General features: G+C 41.9%; 1 protein-coding gene across 9 annotated transcripts in view; it reads right to left on the reverse strand.

Moving 5' to 3' along the window:
• Positions 1-27,051, reverse strand: part of POLK (DNA polymerase kappa) — a 113,736-nt gene that overhangs the window by 57,261 nt on the left and 29,424 nt on the right. For all 9 annotated transcript variants that reach the window (XM_039543014.1, XM_039543005.1, XM_039543003.1 and 6 more), the window contains 8 exons: positions 23,313-23,465; positions 20,479-20,610; positions 17,581-17,734; positions 13,593-13,844; positions 10,020-10,144; positions 9,631-9,797; positions 6,476-6,508; positions 1,075-1,171 (listed from right to left, as the gene is read on the reverse strand). In XM_039543014.1, coding sequence (XP_039398948.1) covers positions 1,075-1,171; positions 6,476-6,508; positions 9,631-9,797; positions 10,020-10,144; positions 13,593-13,844; positions 17,581-17,734; positions 20,479-20,610; positions 23,313-23,465 — 1,113 coding nt within the window. The remainder of the gene's footprint in view (positions 1-1,074; positions 1,172-6,475; positions 6,509-9,630; positions 9,798-10,019; positions 10,145-13,592; positions 13,845-17,580; positions 17,735-20,478; positions 20,611-23,312; positions 23,466-27,051) is intronic.

The following is a 27,051-nucleotide window of genomic DNA, read 5'->3' on the forward strand; positions in this document are numbered from 1 at the left end:
AATGTACTTTGGCCACTTTCCCAGTCTCTACCCACCTCCCATGTATCTCCTGGACTGGGAATTGCGGGGCAGATGCCAGCTATGTCCAGTCTACATCTACTAGGAACTCTTGTGTGCTTCGGGAATGCCCAGTTAAGGATCTCCAATGTCTCTGCTCCCTTTATATCACTTGAGTGGTGCAAAGGGAGCAGAACAGGGCAGAAAATCTGCCCTAATATTTGTACAGGCAAGTGTGTACATGCAATTCAATAAGTGCACCATAAATCCCAATCACTTGAAAATGTGTTTGTAAAGTGATAAGCTCAAAGTAGTTACCATATCTCTCTTCCAACTCAAAGAGTTTGGGTAACTCTTTCAAAAGCACTTAAAGACTTAGGAGCACTGCAAACAATGGGATATAGGCCAAGTCACTTCAACGCTTTAGACAAGTTTACCCTTTGTTATTTGTCAATACAGAGGCTTTTTCTCCATGCTGTCATCCCATATCCTTGTGTCACAACAACCTTCTGTGCCTGAAGAGGACTGATTGGTACCTTTAGGAATCTTTGAATACTACTCTTTGCTTTACCAATAAAGATCCCTGTTGAATAATGTGAGGAGTTCCTCCCAAAAAATAAGTAAAAATTCAGTGTATACAGTATATTGTGCTCAGTAAAGCTATAGGATCTGTATATTTACTAATAATAAGACAAGGAGGAATACATCCTTTCAGTGCTTTACAGTTTACATGCTTGGCCACAGTAAGGCTCCAGGCAATCCATTTTTAATGCAGCTCTACTACTCCTTCTGTTAATTAACATAGCTTTTAGAACAACATGTACGATATGCAAAATAACTTGGTGAATTGGTTTCATTTCTTAAAGGAGCTCACAAGATAGCCCCCTGAAGCTAAATGCAATTTCGGTCTAAATTATTCTAATCATCAATGAACAAAATAACAGAATCCTTTGAAGCCAGAAGGTAGGGCATGATAATGCAGAAAGCATTACTGCTAACAGAGGGCACTGCGGATTTGGGACCTGAGAGTGAAAAGGGGTTGATTTTTTTTAACTAAGAAAAGAATGATTTAAATACCTTAAGTCCTTCTTTCTGCAGATCCTGAGCAAGATCTCTGCAAAGTTCTTGACATAAGCTGTATTGTTCTTCTGCTGTGTTAATTTCACTGAATGTCCTAAATGAACATAAAGATTAGTCATTTTTTCCCCCAATATGTATTTTGGAATGATGCATCCTTAAGATTTAAAATTTTTCATGAACAGTTTAACAAGAAAAATTTTGTGTGGATTTGAGGGTTGTTTTTTTTGAAGTCAGGATGTATATTTATATTAAACAGAAACATATATGCCAGGGATCGGCAACCTTTGGCATGCGGCCCGCCAGGGTAAGCACCCTGGTGGGCCGGGACGGTTTGTTTATCTGCTGCGTCTGCAGGTTTGGCCGATTGTGGCTCCCAGTGGCCCCGGTTTGCCGTCCCAGGCCAATGGGGGCTGTGGGAAATGGCGTGGGCTGAGGGATGTGCTGGCCATGCCTTCCCGCAGCCCCCATTGGCCTGGAGTGGTGAACCGCAGCCAGTGGGAGCCACGATCGACCGAACCTGCAGACGCAGCAGGTAAGCAAACTGTCCCGGCCCACCAGGGTGCTTACTCTGGCAGGCCGCGTGTCAAAGGTTGACGATCCCTGATATATGCACATTCAATAACTGCACAAAAGAGATTTGCAAATCCCACCAAACAAAGAAATGGGGTGTTGTAGTCACACTTCTCATGCAGTGTTTGAAAACACATGAGATTTAGGTTGATAAATGCTTAAATATTTACAAGAGAGAATGCTAATACCAACTGAAATCATAGAGCCAGCCAAAACATTTGTATATAAGCTTCTCTGCATAGTGTTATGTAACACTGGAAGGAAGAGAGGATTAGGAAATTAATCCAAGAGCCAAGTATCAGATGTAAATACTGTAACACGGGTGCTAAGAAACAAATGTTATGGTAATTATGGCTAGAACCAGAGAAGGAAAAACTAGCTTTCTGCCAAAAATTTAATTAATTCTGTCTTTGCTACACCTTTCCAGGGAAAGGGAAACCTTACCTTACCTCAGTGATAATGTGAAAGGAAGGCTGGTTTTGTGATTATAGAGGGAATTGATCATGACACTCATGGCTGTCTAATGCTTTCAGTTGTAAAAGATTCTTTCCATTGAGAAACTCTCACACCTCCACTGTTTGCAATAGGCTTTTGCTATTTGGCAGTGAGAAAGCCCTTGCGCTAGAGATGTGCCTCTTTCTTGTCCAATTTGTGTTCATGTTTGGCTGATATATAAATTGTTAAAATTGCCATTTCCCTGTTGTAACTTACATTCCTCAGAAAAATGATGGCATGCTGCCAAAATAATAACTGAACATGAACATTCTAAAGTTGGGCCTACAATGCTGCTAAAGCAGCAGCGGCACCACACACTGCACTGGGAACAACAAGTTGCTGCTAGAGCTGTAGCAATGAGGGGGATGGGCAGGGAGAATGCTGGGCCCCGCACCACTCTCTTCCCTAATCCAATCAAGCACATGCTCCCAGTAGCCCATCCCTCCCCCAACTTTGGGAGCACCATAGAGCAGGAGCTAAACTCCTCTCTCTCAGAGAGAAAGAGGGGGTCATGTGAGTTGAACTACGTTGCCTGTCTCACCCTGCCCCAGACAGCACATGGCCACTTTAGCCCATTCCTCACTCTTTCCACACAGAAAAGAGTCTCCCCACACCTCCCGAGTCTGGGCCAGGCTCTCCACAACTACACAGATCCAGCATGTGGCTGCCAGTAGCCCATCCTCCCTGTGGGATAACCATCTTCTCCTGCTGATAGCTAACATGGTTAATCCTGTACCTCAAACTGTGTAGGAGTTTCAGTATTCAACCACGGCTGTTGTTGCACAACAGGGTGTTTGTATCAGTTGTACAAAATAGATTTTTTTAGTTATTTTCCTTTAAAAAAAATGAACCCCAGGAAGACACACACAAAAAAACCCCAAACTATGTTTAAAGAACTTTACGTTGTAAAATTAAGCACATGAGAGTTAGGAAATGCCACATTTACAGTAGCTGGTGCAAGCTTAAGCTTTCCACCTTGTGTGTATGTATTGTGATACAGTCTTTAATTACATGATCACAAATTTTTTCTGCAGGACCCGCCTCATTCAGTGCACAGGTTGGACGCACAAGGGGTGAAAGGTTTCTAGGGCAGGCAGGGGAACTGATGGAGAAAAACAGACAGAAAATCTTGGTGTGGATAACTGGGGAAGAGGACATAATGGAAGAAGGAAAAGATGAGGTCATGTCAGATTGTCTCAGTTTTCTCTTTGAAAAAAATCAGTGAGATCCTGAGCAGAAGGTAAATTGGGGGCATGAAAAGGGAAGGTTTAAGAAAGGTGTCAAAGGTTGTGAACACATGGCTGAGATTTCAGATATGGGATTATATCGGGGTGGAAAAGTCAAATTGATTTGCTTGGAGACTAGCAGAATTTAAGGAGAAGAGAAGAGAACAAGTCACTGGTCTGGGACTCAGGAGATACCTGGGGAAGCTGCACAATTTATTGTCCCGGGCGGTGTCTATAACAGCATATCTACACTGGTGCACAATACCCTAGTGAATCCCAGGCCTAAGACACTTTTAGAATTTTTGTCACTATACACAGATACTTTGTGAACTGCTGTTGGAGTTCACCAAACCTATAACGTACATCTGGAGAAGTTATATCAGCATCAAGAGAAAAACAAGTTACTGCTGATGGTATACATTTTATGGGGCAAAAGATAAACATTCCTTTAGAGTATAGTCAGAACAATTCAGCAGAAAAGTAAATAAGATAGATGATCCACTGGTGCACAAGACCAATCCGTATATATCTCCATATCTATAAATACATAGAGCTACTTACACTGATGTTTACATAACTCTCTCCCCATTACTTCTTAGGTAATGTCAGAAGCCCCACACTTTCTCCCTAGGCAGGGGCGGCTCCAGACCCCAGCACGCCAAGGTCTGGTGGACCTCCCGCAGGAGCCGCGGGACCAGCGGACCCTCCGCAGGCACGTCTGCGGGAGGTCCACCGGAGCCGCGGGACTGGTGACCGGCAGAGCGCCCCCCGCGGCATGCTGCCGTGCTTGGGGCGGTGAAATGGCTAGAGCCGCCCCTGTCCCTAGATGAGGGTTTAAGAAAAGAAACCTGATGCTTTCTTCTCATTTAAAGCAATCCGGTAGAAAACTGGTAGGAGAAAACTTATGCAGGACCCTGAAGGCAAGGACAGGAAGCTTGACTCTTATGTAGTGAAGTTACTAAACATAAAACTAGCTGTCCTAATATACATAAAATATCAACTTACACTCATAGGATTGTACTATCTGATGTCTTAGCCACTAGTGGTTAGTCTATGTACCCTATAGGTATAGGTATTTTCTAGATAAGGTCTTGGTATAAGTTAAGTAATAAGTAATGAGCTGTGACATTACTGACATGAACTGGGACTATATAGATCATTGTTGCAACCAAGGTCCTGTAGTGGCACCAAATCTTGCATAAAGGGAGTCAAATAAGGTGTCTAAGACAAGGTTATGGTTTGCTGGTTATTATTATGCTATCTGTATGCATGTATCATTTTTGCATTTAAAGTTATAAGTATTGACTCTATACTGTCTGTATTTCAAACTTGTGCTATGCTTCTGGGTGACACCCCAGACAATTTGGTGTCAGCACTGCCTAGCCTGCTTGATGGCCCATTAAGGACCATCGGCTATACAACTGACCCATTGAAAGAAGGCAGATACACCTTGTGACTCAGCAAGGTATGCAGGAACATGCCTATGGACAGAACTCTAAGGTTTTTTCTTGCCATGTGCACAAATGCTTGTCTTTGGAACAAAGAAAGAAAGGCCACATGAGAAGAGACTATAAAAGACTGCTGCATTTCCTCCATTTTGTCTTCAATCCTGCTTCTGACCTCTGGAGGGACTTTGCTACAAAGTGAAGCTTTGAAAAAAGGACTGAATGACCCATCCCAGCTGTGGATGTACTCCAGAGACTTGATTTAAACCTGCAGTTTATTTCATCACAGCTACAAGCCTAAAACAAGAACTTTTCCATTACTGTATGTAATTGATTCCATTTAACCAATTCTAGCTCTCATCTATATCTTTTTCCTTTTATGAATAAACCTCTAGATTTTAGATTCTAAAGGATTGGCAACAGCATGATTTGTGGGTAAGATCTAACTTTATATTGACCTGGGTCTGGGGCTTGGTCCTTTGATATCGAGAGAACCTTTTTCTTTTAGTGGGTTGTTGGTTTTCATAACCATTTGTCCCCATAATGAGTGGCACTGGTGGTGACACTGGGAAACTGGAGTGTCTAAAGGAATTGCTTGTGTCACTTGTGGCTAGCCAGTGGGGTAAAATCTAAGTCCTCTCTGTTTGGCTGGTTTGGTTTACCATGGTGTGCATAGAAACTTGAGCCTTGGGCTATAAATGCCCTGCTTTAAGCAATTTGTCCTGGATTGGCACTCTCAGTTGGGTCACGCCAGAACCAGCATCGTTACATGAGCCTACAAGGTCTAATAGCTTAGCTAAACAAGACACAAGGTCCAAAAGCCTTAGCATAAGCAGCTAACCAGGAGTAACCCTAGATCATAAGATATCACAAGAAAGAATGCTGTAATGACTGAACTGCTGACAGATAACCACAAGATGCTAGTTTATACCAGCTTGGGATATTTTAAATTAGGAACATCAGCAGATGTCTGACCACAGAAGTGCCATGGTAACTAACTGACATATATGCTAATAAGCTTGAGGTAAACAGACTAGTAACATATGGAAGAAGGGCACCCCCCAACATTAATAGGGTGAGGAAATACAAATAAGAAAAAGGGGAGTAATCCCTACTGAATATGCGTTAGGCATAGTGGAGTCAGTGTAACACATTATAAAATTGTATCTCAGTCGGTGTGCCTTGGAAGATGCAACTTTTGGGAGATGCCAGGATGATGACTACTGGTAATGATGGTGATGGTGAGAATGACAACTAATATTTTGGGTCCTTTTGTAAGGGACGTTGTGAGTATGTGGTTGTATTATCTTTATCTACCTTGCTGGGTTGGAGTGTTTGTGACTTTACAAAATTGTGTTAATAAAACTATTTCAAATTCAAAAGGCTTTTCCTAAGTGTGCGTGTTGCAACTGTGCACAATGGGGTTTTCAACTGAACAGTAATTCTAATACTACTGGGCCTGACTTTGGGACAAGAACCTATCAAGCCTCAGAATGTTAATGGGGAATTAGTAAGTAATCAATATAAATAATACACAATCAGTAGATCAGGAAACAAGTCAAATAAATGTGATGACTCAACTACATTATTTTACATTGATTGGTTTTATTAATTTAGTGATTAATAGTATCGTTTTTTAGATACTAACATTACCATACATACCTTTCAGTGCTCATACTTTTTCTTTCTCCGTACCTTTAAAAAAGAAAAATGTTTTTATGAACTACAGTCATTTTCACAGAGAATTTTAATTTTTTTAATAAGCCCTTCATAGTTAACCGAGAAGATTTCAGTAGATAATTGTAATCTTTTTTATGGGATTTGAATGTTAACATTTCCAAGAACCTTGCATAAATCAACATTGCAAGGATATGGAGGTTTTTCTTCCTCTTAAAATTGTGTATATTACAGATGAAGTAAGAAACTGTACATCAGTAATGGCTGTTAATACAATTAACCATTTGCACTATGAGTCAGCCATACCCATTAATGACCAGAAGGGCGTTGAGACTTTAAAAACAAATTAATATATTACATACAATTCTTTCACTTTCTTGGCTCACTATCTCTCGCAACATGCTTCTACTAAAATCATGATTATACTAGTCTTATTTTTATTTTTTTAAAAGAGGAAAATCCTCTCTAGGCTTTTTTAAAAAAAATTTTTGGCTTGTTTTTGCCTGGATCAGGAATATCAAGTTTGTTCTCCAAAAAAATTAGGGACGATCATTTGGGAAGTCTCGGGGATATTTACCGTGTACTCAAACATCTTTTGAAGGAGCAAGGGTTGAAACTTTAACAAAGACTTGCTTTCTCCAAAATGTTCATCACTGAAGTTAAAATAGGTATTAACAAGATCAAAGAAAAAACAAAGCTTTAAAACAGTCTGACAAAAAATATCTTGCCTTTCTGATGACTTAATGTTTTTGTTCTTGGTTCTTATAAGTTTTGCTTTAAGTTTTCACAGTCACTATGAAGTACTCAAGACCAGACAGGACTTTGATTTCTAACGTAAATAAAACCAAGCTGATTATTTTTGTAATTAAAAACAAAAACTTTCAGGCTTTATTTATCCATCATACAGAAAAACTGGACAAGCCATGTTATCTTTCACAAGTCACCTTTAAAGATAAAAATTTACTATGTACTTCAGAAAAAAATACAAAGATTTGTGGTGATATATATTGATCTAAGCTTTTGTGGTGTGAAGACTTTTTTATTTTTATTTATTTTTTTAAATAAATGATAGCTTACATTTATACTGTGCTTTTCAAACCTAAAGGGTCCCCAAACTCTTTTTCAAAATGTGTGCTGTTAAACAGCTGTTTTTCTTTTGACTATTTATGAAATTATTTTGCAGTCTTAAAGGAAGGATTTCTCATTCTGCTAATACCAGAGAAGCGATGGTAAGAACAAGAGGTAATATTTTCAAAAGTGCTTAAGAGCCTTTGGAGCCTAAGTCCCAGTGACTTTCAGTGAGATTTAGCCTAAGTGCCAAAGCACTTTTGAAAATGTTCTTAGGCTCCAAATTCTCTTTGGGTACATCTACACTGCAAAAAAAAACAAAAAACAAAAAAACCACCCACAGCAATGAGTCTCAGAGCCCAAGTCAACTGACTCAGGCTAGTGGGGCTTGCACTACAAGCCAAAAATAGCAATGCAGATGTTCCTGTTTGGTCTGGAGCCTGGACTTTGAAACCCAGCAAGAGAGGACGGTTTCAGAGTCTGGGCTCAAGCCCAGGAGGGAATTTCTACACTGCTATTTTTAACCTGGTAGCATGAGCGCCGTGAGCCTGAGACTCGCTGTCACAGGCTTACCTCCCCTCCCCGCCCCCCAACCCCACACTTTCAGTGTAGACATACCCTCAGGTGCTTTTGAAAATGTTACCCAAAAGCAACAGCATGACAGGATTAAATAGAAAGGGTTTCAGAATCTGTAAGTAGGGTTACTAAACATGAGCAGCATGGCAAAATGTTCAGTTGTGGTTTTAGAGTGACGGGAGGATGTGTATTTGCATTCAAGGCAGGCGTGTGGGAGGGTGATAAGTTTTTGAGCAGATATTGGCCCCTCTTTTTTCTCCATTAGGGCAGCATTTAGATACGACGATGACAGGAGCTTCAAAAAGACCATGGATTAGATTAGATATGAAGAATGAAACACGAATGTTGGGTTCTACCCCCAACAAATTCAAAGTCAATCATATTATCAATTTTAAAAAATTATATCTAAACACAGTAGGAGACATGGAAACTAGGGACAGATCCTCAACTGATGTAGTCAATTGAAGTCAATGGAGCTGTGATAATTTGCACCAACTGAAGATTTGACACTGTGTGTTTGTTTTAAGATCATATAGGAATAATTACGAATAGCAAAGGTGTATTAACTACATGGAAGAAATACTTGTGAACTTCTATGATAAGGCTAAATAACTATAATAAAATAAACCCTGTTTAGGTTAGTTATACATATGACATATCTCGTAATCTATTTTAGTATTGATAAGGTTATTCTAAACCAGTGGTTTGGGGCCCCCGGAGGGCGGGGAGGCTGTGAGCAGGTTTCAGGGGGTCCACCAAGCAGGGCCAGCATTAGATTTGCTGGGGCCCAGGTCAGAAAGCTGAATCCCCACTGCATGGGGCTGAATCTGGAGGCCTTGAGCCCCACCACCGGGGGATGAAGCTAAAGCCTGAGCAGCTTAGCTTCACAGGGGCCCCTATGGCATAAGGCCCCAGGCAATTGGCCTGCTTCCTACTCTCTAATGCTGACCCTGGCTTTTATATGCAGAAAATCAGTTGTTGTGCTACAGATGGGTTGTGGAGCTTTTATAGCAAGTTGTGGGGGGGGGCCTCAGAAAGAAAAAGGTTGAGAACCCCTGTTCTAAACAACACGTGCTTGCCGTATAGCTGTCTCAAACTAGGCGCTATTCATTTCTTAGTGTGCATGTATGGCCAGAGCTCTGTTTGGCAGACCATTTAGATTCATAAACCAGACAGGGATTTTGGTTCTATAAGCTCTCTACCTATTCTGTGTACTCCAAAGGGCCATACATTAACAAATCCTACACTTTTTAAAAAGTGGTTGCTTTGTAAATTAACATTTGGTACAGCAATAAAGCAGGTGTTATGTGTAAGATATTACTAACAGCCACAATTTTTATATATGATACTATCCAAACTTACCTGACAGATATTTTTAATGTCAAACCCAGCAAATCTAGCTTATAACATTCACAATGTGTAAGATGTGTAACACACTTGGGGAAATATTTAACAAAATGTAAAGTACACACAGTAAAACATATACCAAGACATACTTTTCCAAATCCGTTGAACCCAAACCAAGTGAGACATCTAAGAAATTATGCCAAGATGTTTCTGAAAAAAGAAGAGAAAGCAGTGCCCTCTGCTGGTAAAGTTCAGTGCAAGTCAGAATTCCAAGAGCTTTTAACATTTTCTCTGTTACTTTTCCTATACCAGGCACCTGAAGAACAAGAATAAATGTGTCTCAATGAAGTTGGAATTTTTGAAATCTTTCGATAAATGCTTAATGTTTAACATTTTGTATAATTCAACTCAAACACAATTTTTGAACTAGGTTGGCACTGAAGAAATGAAATTATCTTTAAGTAAATTATTTGTTTTAGAACACTAGCATTCATATAAGGAGGACATGAATGTATAGTAAATTTGATAATATTCTCACCTTTCTAATGGGCAAATCTTTGATGAAGTCCATTACAGATTGCCTATCAGGGGAGATTCTGTACTGTCCATTAGGCTTATTCTGATCACTGCACATTTTTGCTAACATCATATTTGGAGCAATTCCTTAGAAACAAACAAAACAAAGGAAGAAACACAACAGACTTTTTAACCACAAGACTCAATCTTCCATTTCAATCTTCCTAGATTTAAAGGTGTAAAATTAGTCATCCTATGCGTGGCAAAGACCAAACGAGAACAGAAAGGAGAAGACTGATATAAAACAGAGATTCTCACCCATTTTGGTCATTACAGTCCTCTGGCACTTTTTGAAAGAATAGGGACATGAGAACTGCTATGTTTCATTTTAGCTATGCAATAGTGGCTAAAGCACTTGTGTATAGTTTGTACATCAGGTTAGATGTATAAAATACTCTGAGATATGCAGGCTGAAAGGGACTATTTATAAATGCAACATATATAATTAAGTGATGAGGGGATACGTTTCTTTAAACGCAAAGTTTTCTGCAACTTGGTACATGATTACACATTAGTATGACAGTAATTTACAGTAACAGAGAAAGCTTGGTGTGGAAGAGAAGTTATGTTTAGTCTAAATATGAATGAGGTATCTCAATCAATTATGGTTCAGAGATATGGCAAATAGTTGAGACACATTTAATAACCTAAACATTGTAGTAGAGCTTTACCAAGGATGAGGAAAGATAGTCCAGTGGGGTTAGGGTACTAATCTAGAACTTGAGAGACCTGGGCTCAAGTCCCTGCTGCACCACCGACCTCCTGTGGTACCCTGGGCAAATTATTTAGCTTCTGTGTGCCTTAGTTCTCCCATCTGTAAAAAAGGGATAATAATGCTCCCCTACCTCACAGGGATGTTGTGAAAATAATTACATTAAAAACTGTGAGGTGTTCAAGTACTATGGTAATGGGTATCATGTAAGTATCTAGGATAGATGGAATATCTATCTGTTCTTGAGAATTAAGAGTGATTTATCATTTTTATTGATTTGTGTGTGTCTATTTTGCTCATTTTAGTAAATAGAGTGCCATAGATCCAGCTGGGCACTCCCTTCCAGCCATCCACTGGACTGGTGTGAGGGGAACCCAAGCCTCTGGCTCCCTGGATGTTTTAAGCTTCCAGAGTTTCAGCAGGCTGCAGCCCTGTTTCTTCCCTTGGTCTCTCTGGCACATTATCTCAGTTATAGAGCTTCTCAGCCCACTTGCACCTTAGATCCCAGGGCCAGCACTGATCCCCAAGGTACCCCAGTTACTTAACATACTCACCCTCAAAACTACACCCCAAAGGCATGAAGCTTCTGGTTACAGTTTAGAGCTCTCTGGAGCTCACAATAATTGTAAAGCATATGACATATGCTCACACACTCTGCATAGAGTCTATTATCTTAATGCTCTTTTACTTAGTCATGTAAAGCACAGAAGAGCATAGATCCTACAGAACAACAAACATTTAACCGCAACATCACTTCCCAGCTCACAATTCCCTTGTGATCCCTTAGGAACCATCTGTGTCCAGAAAAGCAGGCAGGCAGGCCAGGCCTCATGCAGGCTGTTACATGCTGGGTGATTTCTCTCTGTCATAGAGTCCCTTCCCCAGCTTGTGATATCTTACTTTCACCTGTCCCACACTTCCTTTTCCTGTCTCGCTCTTCCTCTGTTCCTTGTGTGTCTTGCTATTTAAGTCCCCCTATCTCCAACTTCCTTTGTTTTGTCTTTTGAGTAACTTTCCATTGCTCCTACCTTCCCCCACCCCCCCCACACTGTCCAGAGATAACACTGATTTTTCTAAGGATGCAGCTGCTTTAGCATAACTTTGGAGTGGTTAAAGTACCGTTGTTAAACTTTAGCAGGGACAATGGGGAATTCTACAGGACCTATCAGTAATGGTGGCTCCACATACTCAAAGGCACTCACAATACAGTAGTTTTTCATAATACAACTTCATAATATCAACTAGAAATCATAAATTATACTGACAGAGCCCCAAATCATCACACAAAATAACTGAGTTTTTACAGATGAACCCTGTTGGTACTAAGAGGTGAATAGCAGGTGACAAATAGATTGATTCTTCTCTATAGCCTCAATGATTTAAAGACTGACTGCTGTTTACAGTGATTATAATTTATTCCTGGTGATGCTAGGAACCATTCTGAATATCGCTGCTTACTAATATTGTCCAATTAGCCTTCTAGATTGTCAGATTATTAAACAGTAATCACTTTTCATTTTCGTTCATCAAATCCCCGGCATTCTTAAGAGGTCCACTCCCCTTTTCTAAACAGTGAGTCATCCAGAAGAGGATGGAATTTTAGAGAAATGAAACTAAATTTTTTTTGGACAGTCAAGTGGTACTGCTTCTGAGTTTTGCAGGGCCCTATATGAAGTAACATGTTGGGTGTCATCCAGCTTTGTCCCATCCTATTACTTTCTCCTCTACCCGTGTTTTCACATGACATTTCCCCTGACTACTTCCTGCCTGCCTGCGCCCCTCCACTCCACCCCTGTGCTTCAAGCTCCGCAGGCCCTGATAACTCCTTTACACAGATCAGCAAGTCATTGAGGGCCTGTCTACACTGACAATTTACAGCACTGCAACTTTCTTGCTCAGGGGTGTGAAAAAATGCCCCTCTGAGCACAGCAAGTTTCAGCGCTGTAAAGCACCAGTGTAGACAGTGCACCAGCGCTACAGACTAGCCCTAAGAGTCCTGAAGAGCAACTATCTGAACTAATGGACTGAATGCAGTTCGGGGATTTGATCTCTGATGCAGCCTAACAGGGGCAATTCAGACAGGATATCATAAATCGAGTTCCAGTTGGAAGATCAGTTGGGCAAGTACAAGCTGCATAGATCTAAAACTGCCACTGCCTTGAAAAGTAAATACTAACCTGTCTAGTAAACAGTTTATTGTATTTTTAACATGTCAGTGTATTTAGTGCTTAAGAAAGTGATTAAAAACTAGCTCAAGCAAGGCACAGGATGGGCAAGTGTTGAACATGTTTCTCCACACAGCTCTGCTAATGTGCCTTTATCCTAACTAATAGCAACTATAGCATTCCAATGTTAAATCTATCTTTGATCAAAGGCTTACAAAATCAGTAGTGCAAGTTAAGATTTAAATGCAGCTGTCCAGAGGTGTAAGACGAATGCCTGAACCAACTGGGTCACTTTTCCACATTAGTGGAGGAGTTATGATTGAAAAGGAAACCAGGAAGAAAAAGGATGATATGACTGCTCTCATTAACCAAACGTATACAATGCCAGCAATAGCAATTAAAGAAAAAAAATTTCTTGTGGTTAAATAAAGTACAAGACTGGGTTCTATTCTTGACTCTGAGATTTCTTGTGTGATGTGGCCTTGAGCAAGTCACAATCTTGGTGCTTCAGTTTACACATCTGTAAATGGGGTCTACTTCCTTACATCAAAGAGTTGATGCAAGGCTAATTTTTTAATGCTTGCAATGCACTTTGCAATCACTGCGTGGAAGGCACTACAAATATGCAAAATATTATTATTTATGTACATGTGTGTACCTGCACTGGCAGTCAATCCAGTTTTTTGCTCAATCCGAAAGCGAATTTCCTTCACAACTTCTTCAGCTGAAGTTCCAAAGACCACTGAATTTAGCAACAGTTCTTGATCTCTCTCTTCTTCGGTGTACAGGTGGGAAGTAGCAACAGGCTGTTCCTCTGTTAGAGAAGTATTATCTTCAAACAATATTGGTGAGGATGAGTGTGCATCTTCATTCAACTTTAGTTCATCAGATGCAGTTACATCTTGTTTACCTACATTACAAAAGGGTACACATATGTGTAACTCATCCTTCTTAATAAGCAACATATATTTTGTGAATTGATTCCCCTGCACAGCTCCTGAAAAAAGCTGATTTAGCTATTTCATTTTTTTCTGTTTGCAAAGTTCAAGTTGTTATGTAGCTGAAATAATTTCAATTACTGGTACATTTTAAAAAAAAGAAAGGTCATAGCCAACTCATTGTATATGCGATTTGAGCTTGGCCCAGGATTAGATTTGGCCAGGAAACTGAATTTCACTTTGGCGGGGGAAAAAATTGAAATTTTGGAAATGTTTTTGTCCCAAATTGAGATAAAAAGTTAAAACATTATAATTTTTTTGTGGAAGTGAAATTTTGCAATATTTTCTTTCAGAAACATTATTCTCTCTGTGGGAATATTCTGGTGTTTGTGAAACAAGAGTGCCTAGAAGCTCTGGCTCTGCTGCAGCCTGCCAGGTGGCCCCCCCCAAGCAGGATACTGAGAATCCCAAGTTCTCTGGTTCCTTTGCAGCTCACCTGGTAGGCTGCAGCAGAATTCAGGCTCCCAGGCTCCCAGCAGCCAGAGCTTCCCAGCCTTAGGGGCAGCTCACCTGCTGAGCTACCAGGGAGCCCCCATTCCTAGTGCCAGGCAGGTTGCAGGAAAGCCAGGGAGATTGTGAGCCCAGGTTCCCAAACTCCTTGCCATATGGGCTGCTGAGGAACCTGGAGTCTGGAAGCCTTGGTTACCTGAGCTGCTGAGGGGTTGCCACTGAAAGATTCATCAGAAAACACATATTTATGCAGAACACGTAGCTTTTGATTAGGGTGACCAGACAGCAAATGTGAAAAATCGGGACATGGGTGGGGGGTAATAGGAGCCTATATAAGAAAAAGACCCAAAAATCGGGACTGTCCCTATAAAATCGGGACATCTGGTCACCCTACTTTTGATGAATCTGCATTTTCTAATGGAAAAACATTCTACTGAAAATTTCTGACCAGCTCTATCCAATATCTTCTAGGTATACCCAACCAGGTGAAGTCCAGTGTGGGGCTCTGCAGTGCAGCTTGCAAACGTATCAAAGCAGGGAAGGTAACAAACTGAAAAAGATTATAGTACTTAGATAATATGGAAAATATTACCAAGGTTTGCACATATTTACAACAGCTAAGAGATTTGTTGAAAAGAAAACTGTAATGAGAAAATAAATGGAAAGAACAAATGGGAGTAGATGTGTTTGTGAGATCATGTGTAAATTACATAATATCTTGGGGAATATTCAGGCCCTCTGTGTCCTTGAGGGAGAGAGAGAGAGAAAGATACTTTTTATGCTTATTATGGCCCATGGCAGGAGCAAAATGGCAATCCCAGATGCATTTGGCCCCTGAGGATTGGGGAACATGTTTGGATGGCTACCATAGTGAAAATCAGAGTAAATGGGGTAGGATCTGAGGCTAAAATCAACAAAGAACAAATTACTTAGACGAGTTCAATGTCTTCAAGTCCGCAGAGCCTGATGAAATACATAGTTGACTACTTAAGAAATTATCTGAAGGGATCTCTGAGACATAAGCGATTATCTCTGAAAACTCATGGAGGATGGGAGAGACAGGGCTGCCCAGAGGGGGCCTCGGGCAAAGCGGGTGAGCTGCGGCACTTGTACTCACCTGGCGGTGGTCTGGGTCTTTGGTGGCATTTCGGCGGTGGGGGGCCCTTTAGTTGCTCTGTGTCTTCGGCAGCACTGAAGGGCCCCTTGCCGCTGAAATGCCGCCAAAGACCCGGACTGCCGCCCCTGCGGGGCCCAGGGCAAATTGCCCCACTTGCCCCGCCCTCTGGGCGGCCCCAGGGAGAGATACCAGAGGACTGGAAAATGGCAAATATAGTACGTATCTATAAAAAGAGGAATAAAGACAACCCAGGGAATTATACATCAGTCAGCTTAACTTTGACACCTGGAAAGATAATGGAGCAAATAATCAATCAATTCGTAAGCATCTAGAAGAAAATAAGGTAATAAGTAACAGTCAACATGAATTTGTCAAAAACAAATCATGTCAAACCAATCTAATATCCTTCTTTGACAAGGTGACAAGCCTTATAGATAGGGGGGCAGCAGTAAAAGTCATATATATTGACTCTATTAAGGCTTCTGATACCACCTCACATGACCTTCTCATAAAGAAACTAAAGAAATAAAGCCCAGACAAACCTGCTATAAGTTCATCTTATACTGGCTGGAAAAACGTACTCAGAGAGTAGTTATCAATGGTTCACAATCAAGCTGGCAAAGCATAGAGTGGGCTCCTGCACTGGGTCCAGTTCTATTCAGTATCTTCATAAATGATTTGGATAATGGCACAGAGAGTATACCTACAAAGTTTGCAGATGATACCAAGCTGTGAGGTGTTACAAACATGGGCGCCAGGTTTGTATAATTTTTGGTGGTGCCCAGAACAGGTCCAAGCAGAGCCATCCTGTCCATAGGATGGACTGGGGCAACCACCCCGGGCCCTGCACTTTGTGCAGCCCTGCACTTCAGTGGGATGCAGGGCCCAAGGTGGCCTGGGGGGACTAGCGGGGGGCCTGGCACTGGCAGCAGCAAGTGACCTGGCCCCAGCCCCCCCCACTCCACCGCCTCCCTATCCACATTCTACCCCTTCCCCCAAGCCCCTGCCCCACCTCTTTCCGGTGATAAACTGTTATCCACTGAGGACAGGACAAGAAGTAATGGGGTTAAATTGCAGCAATCGAGATTTAGATTAGACATAGAAAAAACTAACTGTAAGGGTAGTTAAGCACTGGAACAAATTACCTAGGAAGGTTGTGGAGTCTCTGTCATTGGAGGTTCTTAAGAACAGGTTAGACAAATACCTTGTCAGGATGGTTTAGATAATGCTTAGTCCTGCCTCAGTGCAGGAGACTGGACTAAATGACTTCCTGGGGTCCCTTCCAGTCCTACATTTTTATGATTCTCGGGGTCTGACTCTACAAGCCTTCAACATACAGAGCCACCATTGACTTCAATGAGAATTACATGTCCTGAGGGTTTGCAAGTAGTAGTAAAAAAAAAAAAAAAAAAAAAAAAAAGCCTGTTCATTTAAGCACAAACTGTGTTATTTTGAAGATACACATGCCTAACTGCATACTTGCCAATATGCGACATGTTTATAATGCTTATTTTGTTACATCTCTGTTCTGATAGAGGATGGGCCAGTGTTTTTTAGTAGAATTGAAAGGTGTATTCTTGTTTATCTCCTCAATGGCCTTCTTGGTAGTTTTCAAATGTGAGAGATTAAAATGATGCTGTTTGTGCATAAAGTCAATAACTGGCACAAGACTTTGCCTACAAAACTTTTTAATATCCCCAATGGTGGATCCCGCTGCGGAAATTTCTGCCTTTCCACATTCCAATAGCAAGAACTGATGTAATCATGTTTTAATCATTCTTTATTTTTGAAGAGTTCATTTCTTATGTATTTTTATTCTTGTAATGCACTTTAATGGAGCTCAGGTGCATTGCCTTGTAACATGATTTCTGACACTTCTAAAGTAAAGTTAGGGCTTACATACCATGGTGCTGATTGCAGTATGCTATAAAATACCTATTCAAAGAGTCAAGATCCTCTCTAATAGGGAAGAGATTTGTTTACATTTCAGAACTGATTACGGAGCCATACATCATTATTTTCATATATAATAATTTCCAATTTACTATGGTAATAGCTATAATATTTAGTAATTTGGTTACCATTTTTTGCAGTGTTTTCTCTTTTGATGAAGTAACTTCTTTTATCTTCAGGCCAGTTCTGTCTTTCCTCTAAGTACTCTGTTATGTTCAAGTAGGCTTCATCTAGGCCAATGGGCATAAAACTAGGATCATATTCAGCCAGTATTTCTCTAACCTTGATAAACATGTAAAGAAAGTTTAAAGTTGTGCTGCAATAGCAAAACATGTTGGTGTGTATTAAAATGAAGTTAATACTTTTGCAATAACACACATACTTTGCACATCCATTCTGATCAGACAATCAGTACCATTACTCTAAGTATTTATTAAATAAATAATGTATTGATATGGCAAATTTATAAAACTTCTGTTTCTCATTTAAAAGCAGCAATAAGTCAGTATTACACACCAAAACAAAGATCAGGCTCTCTGAGCAATGTGCATTTTACTGCAGAGGTAGTTGTGAGATATATGTTTAAGTGGCTATACACTCTCACATCATTAGGATCCCATGACACTGTGGTAACCATGTGAAAAAAGTTCAAGAGGCTTGTAAGTTTATTAGACACTTGGGATGTGTATGTGGTCTGATTCAGTTTTTCATGCTGTGCTGTGATTTGCATTGATATCTGAAGGATATAATACATTTAATTTAATGTACGGAAAACTGGTTGCCTAATAGAAGAAAGCTTTAACCATAGGAAAAATAAATTAATGTAGCTGACAGCTTGAGAATATTTTAGTGTAGCTGATGAAGACAATGGGCAATGCTTAGTGCTCATTATAGCCCTACCAATAATCATACAGCTCATTTTAGTTAATTTACATACTGCAATTCTTTTGATAAAATACAGAAAAGTTGTGTGGTTTCTTACACCTAAGAAGTTATAATTCATTGCTCTGACCACACTAACATGTAAAATAAGCCGCTTCTTACACAAGTGGTGTGTAAAAGTACTACTTTTTCAAACTTATAGTGACATTTCTTTGTATTAAAGACATTTACCTAATGGATATTAATGGACCTTAAAACCCATTTATGTCTATCAGATCTTCATCTCCCCAAACCACTCACAGTGGTCATCTCTTGTTTAAATATTCTTTTGAAGGTCTTATGATATGCAAATCTTAGAGTAAATGCTCAAAATAAAATTCTGACACCTATTTTTGTAGTTTTAAATGCTTAATTTTCACTATAAAATACTTGAGAACTTTTAGTAACATTTTGTGATTTAAATCTTCAAGGACAGTCATGGGTTCTTCCTCTTCTTGAAAGTGACTCAAACTTAGCCTTCCCAGCAAGTTTTGATTGCTAATGTGAAATCAGTTTGCTATTTTCAATCCAGGTCTGAGTAAAAATGGTATAAATATAATGAGATCAACCACAATAAATGAGAGGAAATGGAAATTTTCAGGAAGGGGCCAAGGCCTAAGGATCTAATCCTGCACCACTGAAGTCAATGGAAGATTTGCCATTGACTTCAGTGGATACAACATCAGCCCCTAAATGGGTCTGGAGACTGACCCATCCTATTACCACTAGAGTGATCCTTCCACACCAGATTTCAGGCTCTGGACTGGGACTCAGGAGATCTAGATTAAGTTCCTGGCTCTGCCACTGAGACCATGGGCAAGCTAATTAATCTTGATGTACTTCAGTTCTTCATCTGTAAAATGGGAACAACGCTGCCTCCTTCCTCCTACTCTTTGGAATCAATGGAAGGTGCAACAATTTGTATATGGGAAAGTCTGGCCTCATTTTATCAAATGCTCCCTTAATGGAAATAATATCTGAAGAACCAATAATAAAAGGAACATAAAAACATATACAAATCTTCAACTATTTTACTCTTATCCACAAGACAAACTGTAATACAAGACTACATCCATATCCTGAGGTCCTGATTACATCATAAACAAGTCTGATTTGTTCTCAAAACCACATATTTATATAATATACATTCTGTTCATAAAATGGAACTGAAGAACGTCAAATGGAATTAACATGTTTAGTTTACCAGTAATCTTGTAAAGTGAAAAAAAAACCACCACTATTTTTTGTAGACCTTGGGTAAAATTCATCCCTGTTGTAACTCAGCTGAAATTAATGGATTTACACCAACAATTGATTTGCCTCAACAGCTACAGAATATATTTCATCTTTCTTCATACAAAGTTATATGTATTCTAAATATTACTATGGATAATGGATGTTAATTCAAACTGATCTTTTGCAACTCTCTCATGTGAAGCTTTAAGATTATAATCTAAACCAATGTATTTAAATCTTAAGAGAACACAAAGTATTTACATATATACAGTTATTCATCATAATGTATTAATTACATGCATAGCTTTTTTTCCCCTTAATGGAAAGGAATGTACCATACTTTTCTAGGGACAAGAAACAGCAATCACCTTTCCTCCCTCCTTAATTTTTTTCCACTTTACTCCTCAGTCCATTCATTCTCTGGAAACAAATGTAGATGTCTTTTGAGCTCATTAATGCTCTTTGATTCAATAGCTCTCCCAGGTAATTAGTATTCCATATGGTTATTATGGTATGAAGAAATTCTCTTTGCTCTCCCTATTTACTCCTAGTCTCCTAATTATTAGATTATGTGCTATGGTTTTGAATTTACCAATATAACATCATCATCTGTTCATTACATAATTTTGAAAACCTCGATTATCTTAACTCTATATGGAACCAGATTAGGGATGAATTTGTCCCTACTGCCACAGAATGTTAATTTAAATGCTGTATTTAATTTACATTCAAAGCCATGTCTTGAAAATTTAATCTTTAAATTATCTTTTTTAAATGTATATACAAGTTTTGATTTATTATTGTCTTAAAATCTAAAACAAAAGTATGCACTGCTATTGGTTTGAGAGATGTTCTCGTTTATTACTTACCTCTTTACTCACTTCTTCATACTTTTTGAAGTTTAATGGCACTATAGTAAGATGTGGGCATAGTTTCTTAGCAATAAATCCAGGCATGGCTGCACGTACCCCAAATCTCCTAGCATGATAATTTGAAGTGGACTTAACAGGGAAAAAATAGATATAGAGTTAAATAGCCATGTCCTACAGCATACTTGTGAGTTTTAATACATGCAGCAATTTTAAAGACTGAAGTAAAAAGACATAGAAACAATGCTCTTGTCACAGAGCATCTATCAAACTGCAGTAACCAGTTCCATTCTAGATTCAGTATGTTATGTTCCATAGCTTGTAATTTATTTGCATTATGAGAATTACATGATTTTAGGGACTGGTAACTGGACAGTTTTCATCTCTAGTTTGCAAGTTCAAATTAAGTCAATTTGTTAATTGATAAACTTATTTAACTGAAGTGTTTTCAGTTTTTGCAGATCTGCTTAGAGAGGCACTAACCGGCATTTGTTAGAAACGTTAGCAAAGGGCACAGTATTGAGTAGGTCATAGACATTGTTCCCATTTGCCCCCCAAAAGGTGGTCTCTCTAGAAGAGGGGCAAGTCACATTGGCTGAACAGCTTGTGGAAGCTTGTATGGCTGTTGTCTATGCCATTCTCGCTGCAGGGCTAAAGGATATCAGTCTCCTGGCAATTCAGTACCTTTCACATGCCGTTTAAACTATACTCCTCTTTCTTGCTTTGGAGGCTAATTCCAATATTAATAACAAAAAAAATTGAAATTAAAGACATGCTTGTATATCTGGTCATCCAAGACAATATTAATTTTTAAAAGTTAAAAGACAAAATTCCAGTATGCTTGATTTTTTATTAACTGAATGCCCACACCTTTAGTCTGAGGAGCACTAGGGCTCACTGAAATATGTGAAACAGACTGAGACATGACATATTGTGAGGCTATGTGGGAGAAACATATCTGGAGACTGAATTATTTCCCAGGACTAGTTTCAGAGGAAGAAATAAACAAACTAAAGAAAGGTTAAGTTACTACCACTTCTGCTCTATTCAGAGCCTGTAGGCTTAATCTTGCAAGGTGCTGAGCACCCTCAACTCTATTAGAGCAGAAAAAATAAAAATGCCACCAAAAAATCTGTTAAAATGGATAATATCTCTAACGTAATGATAATTCTACACCTTTTTCGCTTCTATAGCATACTATATACAATGGATCAAATTCTAGGTTGATTTATTCCCCATGCAACTCCATTGACTGAATTTGATGTAAACCAGCACAAATCTTGGCCCAATATGTGCCAATCAAACTAATCATAATCCACATCAGCATCATTTTTAGAATCAGACAAAATACATCCACCGGTATATAAATATATTCTAAAGGCTTTCTTGGATGCTTTAATGTAATTTTCATTTCACGCCTAAATTGATGGTAATCTGCTAATAATGGGGTTGCCAGGTGTCCTGTTTCCAACCGGAATGCCCAGTCAAAAAGGGACCTTGGTGGCTCCGGTCACCACTGCTGACTGGGCCGTTAAAAGTCCAGTTGGCTTGGGGCTGGCATGCTCCCTACCTGTCTCCGAGCACCTCCCTGAAGTGGCAACATGTCCATCCTGCTCCTAGGCTTAGGGCTGGCCATGGGGGCTCTGTGCACTGTCCTCACCCCAAGCACTGACTCTCCAGCTCCCACTGGCCAGGAACCACAGCAAATGGGAGCTGCAGGGGTGGCGCCTGCAGACAGGGGGAGCACGCTGAGATCCCTGGCCATCCCTGTGCCTAGGAGCCAGAGGGACATGCCAGCTGCTTCCCAGCAGTTGCCGGAAGTAAACACTGCCCGGAGCCTGCACCCCAATCCCCTGCCCCATCCCTGAGCCCCCTCCTGCACCGAAACTCTCTCCCGGAGCCCACACCACCTCCCGCACCTCAACCCCCTTGCCCCAGCCCTTAGCCCCCTCCCGCACCCAAACTCCCTCTGGAAGCCCGCACCCCTTACTGCCCCAGCCTGGAGCCCTCTCCTGCACCTGAACCCCTCATTTCCGGCCCACAGCCCATATCCCCTCCTCCACCCCAAACCCCTCATCCTCAGCCCCACCCCAGAGCCCTCACCACCTCCTGCACCCCAACTCCCCTGCTTCAGCCTGGTGAAAATGAGCTAATGAGCAAGGGTGGGGGAGAGTGAGCGAGAGAGGGAGGTTGGATGAAGCGAGCGGGGATGGGGCCTCAGAGAAGGGGCGTGACAAGGGTGTTTGGTTTTCTACCATTAGAAAGTTGGCAACCCTAGCTAATAATGAACAGTCGAGGAAAAAAAGACTTCAAAATGCAGGTCTCATTTTATGTATTTAAAATAATTTGAATCTAAGTAGTTTAAGTGCTAAGGATCTCTCACAATTAGTATATCTTTTCATATTTTAATCAATAACAAATTAATATATTTGATTTCATGTAGGAGCTAAATATTAGATTGGCATGAGGCCTTCTAATTTTGCCAACCAAAGTGTGCCCCACAGAGCTCTACAATCAAGCCTAGGGTGGCTCTAAATATCAAAATAAAGATACAGCACAAAGATACTACAGGCCCAACACACAATTCTCCACCTTTAATTGAATGACCAGACCAAGAGTTATATGCTTAATAGACAACTTTCGCCTTTCTGTTACCTCTTCATAACTTAAAATTTTGCAAACTACCTGGTTCTTTGAAATGTGAAATCCAAATTTACACAGTAAGACAATAAATATTTTCGCCATCTGTGTTATTATTGTATGCATTTCTAATGTTCCTGTAACTGAATCTTTATGTAATTTGGTCTTTGTATCAACTTGACATTTGACCGTACCAGCATACTCATCGATCCCACTGCTATGGGTTTTTCCTTCAGCTCTGGATTGTCTCTCATTTCTACTGCTGCATAAAAGGCATCCATGTCAATGTGTACAATAGTACAGCTGAGATCACGGCTCTGCTCTAGCTCCAGCGCAAGTTTGTCAGCCTGTACAAAAGTGTATAAAATGTACACAAACACAGAAATTACAATAATTTATTAAATTGGCCAAGGTGCCACAGGCCAAACAATCATAAAAGAAAACCCTTGTCACATATTAAGAGGAGAAAAAATGTTTACTCACCTTCTCGTAACTTATCAAGTATCAGAGGGGTAGCCGTGTTAATCTGGATCTGTAAAAGCAGCAAAGAGTCCCGTGGCACCTTATAGACTAACAGACGTATTGGAGCATGAGCTTTCGTGGGTGAATACCCACTTGGTCGGATGTATTCACCCACGAAAGCTCATGCTCCAATACGTCTGTTAGTCTATAAAGTGCCACAGGACTCTTCGCTGCTTCTCGTAACTGCTGTTCTTTGAGATGTGTTGCTCATATCCATTCCAGTTAGGTGTGCGCATGCCATGTGCACAGTCGTTGGAAAGATTTCCCTTAGCAGCACCCATTGGGTCGACTGTGGAGCCCCCTGGAGTGGCACCTCTATGGCACTCAATATATGACCCTGCTGACCCATTGCCTCTGCAGTTCCTTCTTGACAGTTACGCCGACAGAGGGGAAGGCGAGTGGGTCTGGAATGTATATGAGCAACACCTCTTGAAGAACAATAGTTGCGAGAAAGTGAGTAACGTTTTTTTCTTCTTCGAGTGCTTGCTCATATCGATTCCAGTTAGGTGACTCCAAGCCCTACCTCGGAGGTGGGGTGAGAGTTATGGAATGACAGACTGGAGCACTGCTCTGCCGAAGGCTGCATCGTCTCTAGCATGCTGGGTTATAGCGTAGTGAATGGCAAATGTGTGCACCGATGACCATGTTGCGGCCCTAGAGATTTCTTGGATTGGCACTTGGGCCAGGAACACTGTTGATGAGGCCTGCTCCCTTGTGAAATGGGCCGTGAGAGCCGGGGCTGGAACGCTGGCCAATTCGTAGCAGGTGCCGATGCAGATGCGGGAGGTAATTCACGATGAGATCCTCTGCAACAAGACCAGGAGACCTTTCTGCTACAGGACGGTTTTGTTCAACATCTTTATTAATTATCTGGATGATGGCATTAATTGCACCCTCAGCAAGTTCGCAGATGACACTAAACTGAGGGGAGAGGTAGATATGCTGGAGGGTAGGGATAGGGTCCAGAGTGACCTAGACAAATTGGAGGATTGGGCCAAAAGAAATCTAATGAGGTTCAACAAGAACAAGTGCAGAGTCCTACACTTAGGAAGGAAGAATCCCATACACCGCTACAGGCTGGGGACCGACTGGCTAAACGGCAGTTCTGCAGAAAAGAACCTGGGGATTACAGTGAACGAGAAGATGGATATGAATCAGCAGTGTGCCCTTGTTGCCAAGAAGGCCAACGGTATATTGGGCTGTATTACTAGGAGCACTGCAAGCAGATTGAGGGAAGTGATTATTCCCCTCTATTCGACACTGGTGAGGCCACACCTGGAGTATTGCGTCCAGTTTTGGTCCCCTCCACTACAGAAGGGATGTGGACAAATTGGAAAGAATCCAGTGGAGGGCAAAGAAAACAATTAGGGGGCTGGGACACATGACTTACGAGGAGAGGGTGAAGGAACTGGCCTTATTTAGTCTGCAGAAGAGAAGAGTGAGGGGGGATTTGATAGCAGCCTTCAACTACCAGAAGGGGGGTTTCATAGAGGATGGAGCTAGGCTGTTCTCAGTGGTGGCAGATGACAGAACAAAAAGTAATGGTCTCAAGTTGCAGTGGGGGAGGTCTAGGTTGGATATTAGGTAAAACTATTTCACTGGGAGGGTGGTGAAGCAGTGGATTAGGTTACCTACGGATGGTGGAATCTCCATCCTTAGAGGTTTTTAAGGCCTGGCTTGACAAAGCCTTGGCTAGGATGATTTAGTTGGTGTTGGTTCTGCTTTGAGCAGGAGGTTGGACTAGATGATCTCGAGGTCTCTTCCAACCCTAATCTTCTATGATTCTACCACAGAGGTGGGCAAACTTTTTGGCCTGAGGGCCAAATCTGGGTGGGGAAATTGCATTCAGGGCCATGAATGTAGGGCTGGGGCAGGGGGTTGGGGTGTGGGAGGGAGCGTGGGGTGTGGGAGGGAGTGCAGGGTGCAGGAAGAGGCTCAGGGCAAGGGGTTAGGGCAGAGGAGGGGCATGGGGTATACAAGGGGGCTCAGGGAAGGGGGTTGAGGTGCAGGAGGGGGTGCACAGTGTGGGAGGGGGCTCAGGGCAGTGGTGCAGGGAGGGGTGCGGAGTGCGTGAGGGGGCTCAGGGCAGGGGTTTGGATGCAGGTGGGGTGCAGGCAGGGGTTGGGGTGCAGCTAGGGGGCTCAGGGCAGGGAGTTGGGGTGCAGGTGGGGTGCAGGCAGGGGTTGGGGTGCAGCTAGGGGGCTCAGGGCAGGGAGCTGGGGTGTGGGGTGCAGGAGGGGTGAGATCTCCAGCCCAGCACCACTTACCTGGAGCGGCTCCAGGGTGGCAGCAGTGCACACCAGGGCCAGAACAGGCTCCCTGCCTGCCTGACCTGTCCCGGCCCCGCGCCGCTCCGGGAAGCGGCTGGCACCACGTCCCTGCCGCCTCTCGGTAATTGGGGGGCAGAGTGCTGAGTGCGCTGCCCTTGCCTGTGGGTACCTCCCAGAAAGCTCCCATTGGCCTCGGTTCCCCATTCCCGGCCAATGGGAGCTTCGGGGGAGGTACCCACAGGCAAGAGCAGTGTGTGGAGCCTTCTGACTCATACTTCCCCCCCCGCCCCCCAGAGGCTGCAGGGACGTGGTGCTAGCCACTTCCTGGAGCGGAGTGGGGCCCATGGCGCCAGAGGGGGTGGCAATCCCTCGGGCCAGATCCAAAGCCCTGAGGGGCCGGGTCCAGCCCGCAGGCCGTAGTTTGCTCACTCCTGTTCTACCACCATGAATAATTGGTTCGACTTCCGGAACGGCCTTGTGCGGTCTATATAAAAGGCGAGTGCCTATCGAATGTCCAGAGAGTGTAGGCATTGCTTTTGGCTGTTCGCATGGGGTTTAGAGTAAAACACAGGCAGGAAAATGTCCTGGTTAGAGTGAAACTGGGACACCACCTTGGGATGGGAAGCCGGATGAGGCCTGAGCTGCACCTTATCCTTAAAGGAAACAGCATATGGAGGGTCAGAGGTGAGGGCCTTGAGATCCGAGACCCTCCTTGCTGAAGTAATGGCAACCATAAAAACAACCTTCCATGAGAGATACAGAAGTGAGCAAGTTGCCAACGGTTCAAACGGGGGCCTCCATTAGTTGAGGTCCCATGCAGGGATTGGATACAGGTGCTCCAGGCCCTTGAGGAAGCAGCCTACCATGGGGTTGGCGAAGACGGAGCGCCCGGCTGTTCCTGAGTGGAATGCAGAGATGGCTGCCAGGTGCACCTTGATGGACAAAGCAGCCAAACTTTGCTGCTTGAGCTTCAGCAGGTCCAGGAGGACAGGAATGGGGGCCTGCAACAGTGGAGAATGGCCCTGGGAGCACCAGTTCGCAAACCGCTTCCATTTTGCCCAATAGGTGGCTCTACTGGAGGGTTTCCTGCTACCGAGCAGAATTTCCCTGACCATCTCCTAGCACAGGAGCTCCATGGGGG

Source organism: Mauremys reevesii, linkage group 6 (genome assembly GCF_016161935.1).
Source record: "Mauremys reevesii isolate NIE-2019 linkage group 6, ASM1616193v1, whole genome shotgun sequence".
NCBI lineage: Eukaryota > Metazoa > Chordata > Testudines > Geoemydidae > Mauremys > Mauremys reevesii.